The 1765-nt window shown below is 37.6% G+C and overlaps 1 protein-coding gene across 1 annotated transcript; it reads left to right on the forward strand.

Moving 5' to 3' along the window:
• Positions 1 to 384: 384 nt before the first annotated feature.
• Positions 385 to 1059, forward strand: LOC150030256 (RING-H2 finger protein ATL39-like). The gene has a single exon (XM_090309899.1). It carries the CDS (start codon positions 470 to 472, stop codon positions 941 to 943), a length of 474 nt encoding a protein of 157 aa, XP_090166025.1. The 5' UTR covers positions 385 to 469; the 3' UTR covers positions 944 to 1059.
• Positions 1060 to 1765: the final 706 nt, after the last annotated feature.

Consider the following 1765-nt stretch of genomic DNA (forward strand, 5'->3'; position numbering starts at 1 on the left):
ACAAGTATCCTAAATTTAAGTTTAAGCATTGATAAGTTACCGATTACCTTTAAAAACTTAGATGGATAAATGCTAATAAATTTAAAACACATTCAATGTTTTTTTTTTTAAACATGTGAGTGAACCCAACCTGAAATTAACCCCAACAAAGACAAATTACATTATTAAACTTGTAATAAATTTTGGCATAAAGTATGTCTATGTACTCTTAATAAGATGACAACCAAGCAACCAAAGGAAAAAAAAAAAAGAACTTATCAAAATTAAATGATGTAATTAACAAACTTGTTTAGTAATTATCCAAAATTCTGTTTTTTTTAGACAATTTTGATATGATTGGTTGAACTCAATTTTGGCAAATCCCTATAAACAGACCTCCCCAAATCCCAAATTCCTTTGTTCTCCATCTTCGTAAACAAAAACAGAAAAATCCTCCATAGCCAACTCAGAAAATTGAAGCTTCTCAACAATGACGGATCCATTACTGACACTCCTCTTCCCCATGGAGACGATGGTCCCTGAATCTCCATCTCTCCCGGTCGTCCACTACACCGTAACTCTAGACCTCCGAACCTCCATTATCTTCTCCTTCTCCATAATCCTCTTCTTCCTCTTCCTCTTCCATGTCCTCAGCGGCTTCCTCCAGTGGTTCCTCGACGTCCGGCGCAGCGGAGGAGGTGCCGGAGACGTGGAGGCGGCAATGGCGGAGGAGAGGCGGTTGAGGCGGGCGGAGAAGTTGCCGCCGACGGTGAGGTTTGGGAGCGAGAAAATGGTGAGGAGGAGGAGCGAGGAGGAATGTGCGATATGTTTGGAGGAGTTTTTGGCCGGAGAAAACTGCCAGGCGTTGCCGGAGTGTAACCATTTTTTTCATTCGGATTGTATTGATGTCTGGTTTAGCAAGAAATTTACGTGCCCTATTTGTCGTAATTGTGTGGCAGCTTAGATTGATTTCTTCTTCTTCTTCTTCCCCAATTTTTTTTTCTTTTTAAATTTTCTGGATTGTACATTGATTAGAGAATTGTATATATTATACAAATTTAAGATAATTGTATATTATTCCACGAGGGGTGATCGAACACCAACCATACCACCAATCCAATTTGAAAATTATCTTGAGTATTATTATAGATTCATAATTGGTTGGTTCAATTTACTTTGGTTATTTGCCAAACTCGAATACAATTGGAAGTTTTTGGTTTTTTCTTTTAAAAAAGTTGAAATTTTAAAGTGAAACCACCAAATTGATCGATTCCAACCTAAACCGACAAGTGATTTTTGTCAATTTAAGCATTTTTGTTTTTGCAAGTTTGTTTTTCCTTCAGCCCTAATCTCCATAGATATAGAGCAAACTAACTAGATGAAGTGGTAGCGAGCTTCTCAAATAAAGTTGCTCGAAAAGAAACATTGAACCGCTGGTGCACTACCAAGAGCAATCTAGAAACCAAAGTGATATTAGCTCAGTCATAATTGACATTACCTTCCTCCCTCAAGGTTGAAGGTTTTATCCCACCCACAATTGTATAAAAAAATAGCGATCTAAAAAGAGGAAAATCGACAGGATTGACTACCTTATATCCTTATCTTAAAGTCACTATGGTCACAACCATACCAATATTATCTCAACATAACACTCATTCCTCGAAGAATATGTAGTTAGCACCTCAACCCTAAGGGTTTCTCTCTATTACGAGAGTTGGATTGGGTGGCTATTAGGATTCACAATTTCCAAGAGATTTTGTTGACAGAAGTCATGGAGCACCTACAA

The sequence above is a fragment of the Benincasa hispida genome, unplaced genomic scaffold, assembly GCF_027475165.1.
Source record: "Benincasa hispida cultivar pf3 unplaced genomic scaffold, pf3_genome.v1.1 HicScf393, whole genome shotgun sequence".
Lineage (NCBI taxonomy): Eukaryota > Viridiplantae > Streptophyta > Magnoliopsida > Cucurbitales > Cucurbitaceae > Benincasa > Benincasa hispida.

Coding starts and splice junctions, on each gene's coding strand:
- LOC150030256 (XM_090309899.1), top strand. CDS start 470: ATGACGGATCCATTACTGACACTCCTCTTCCCCATGGAGACGATGGTC.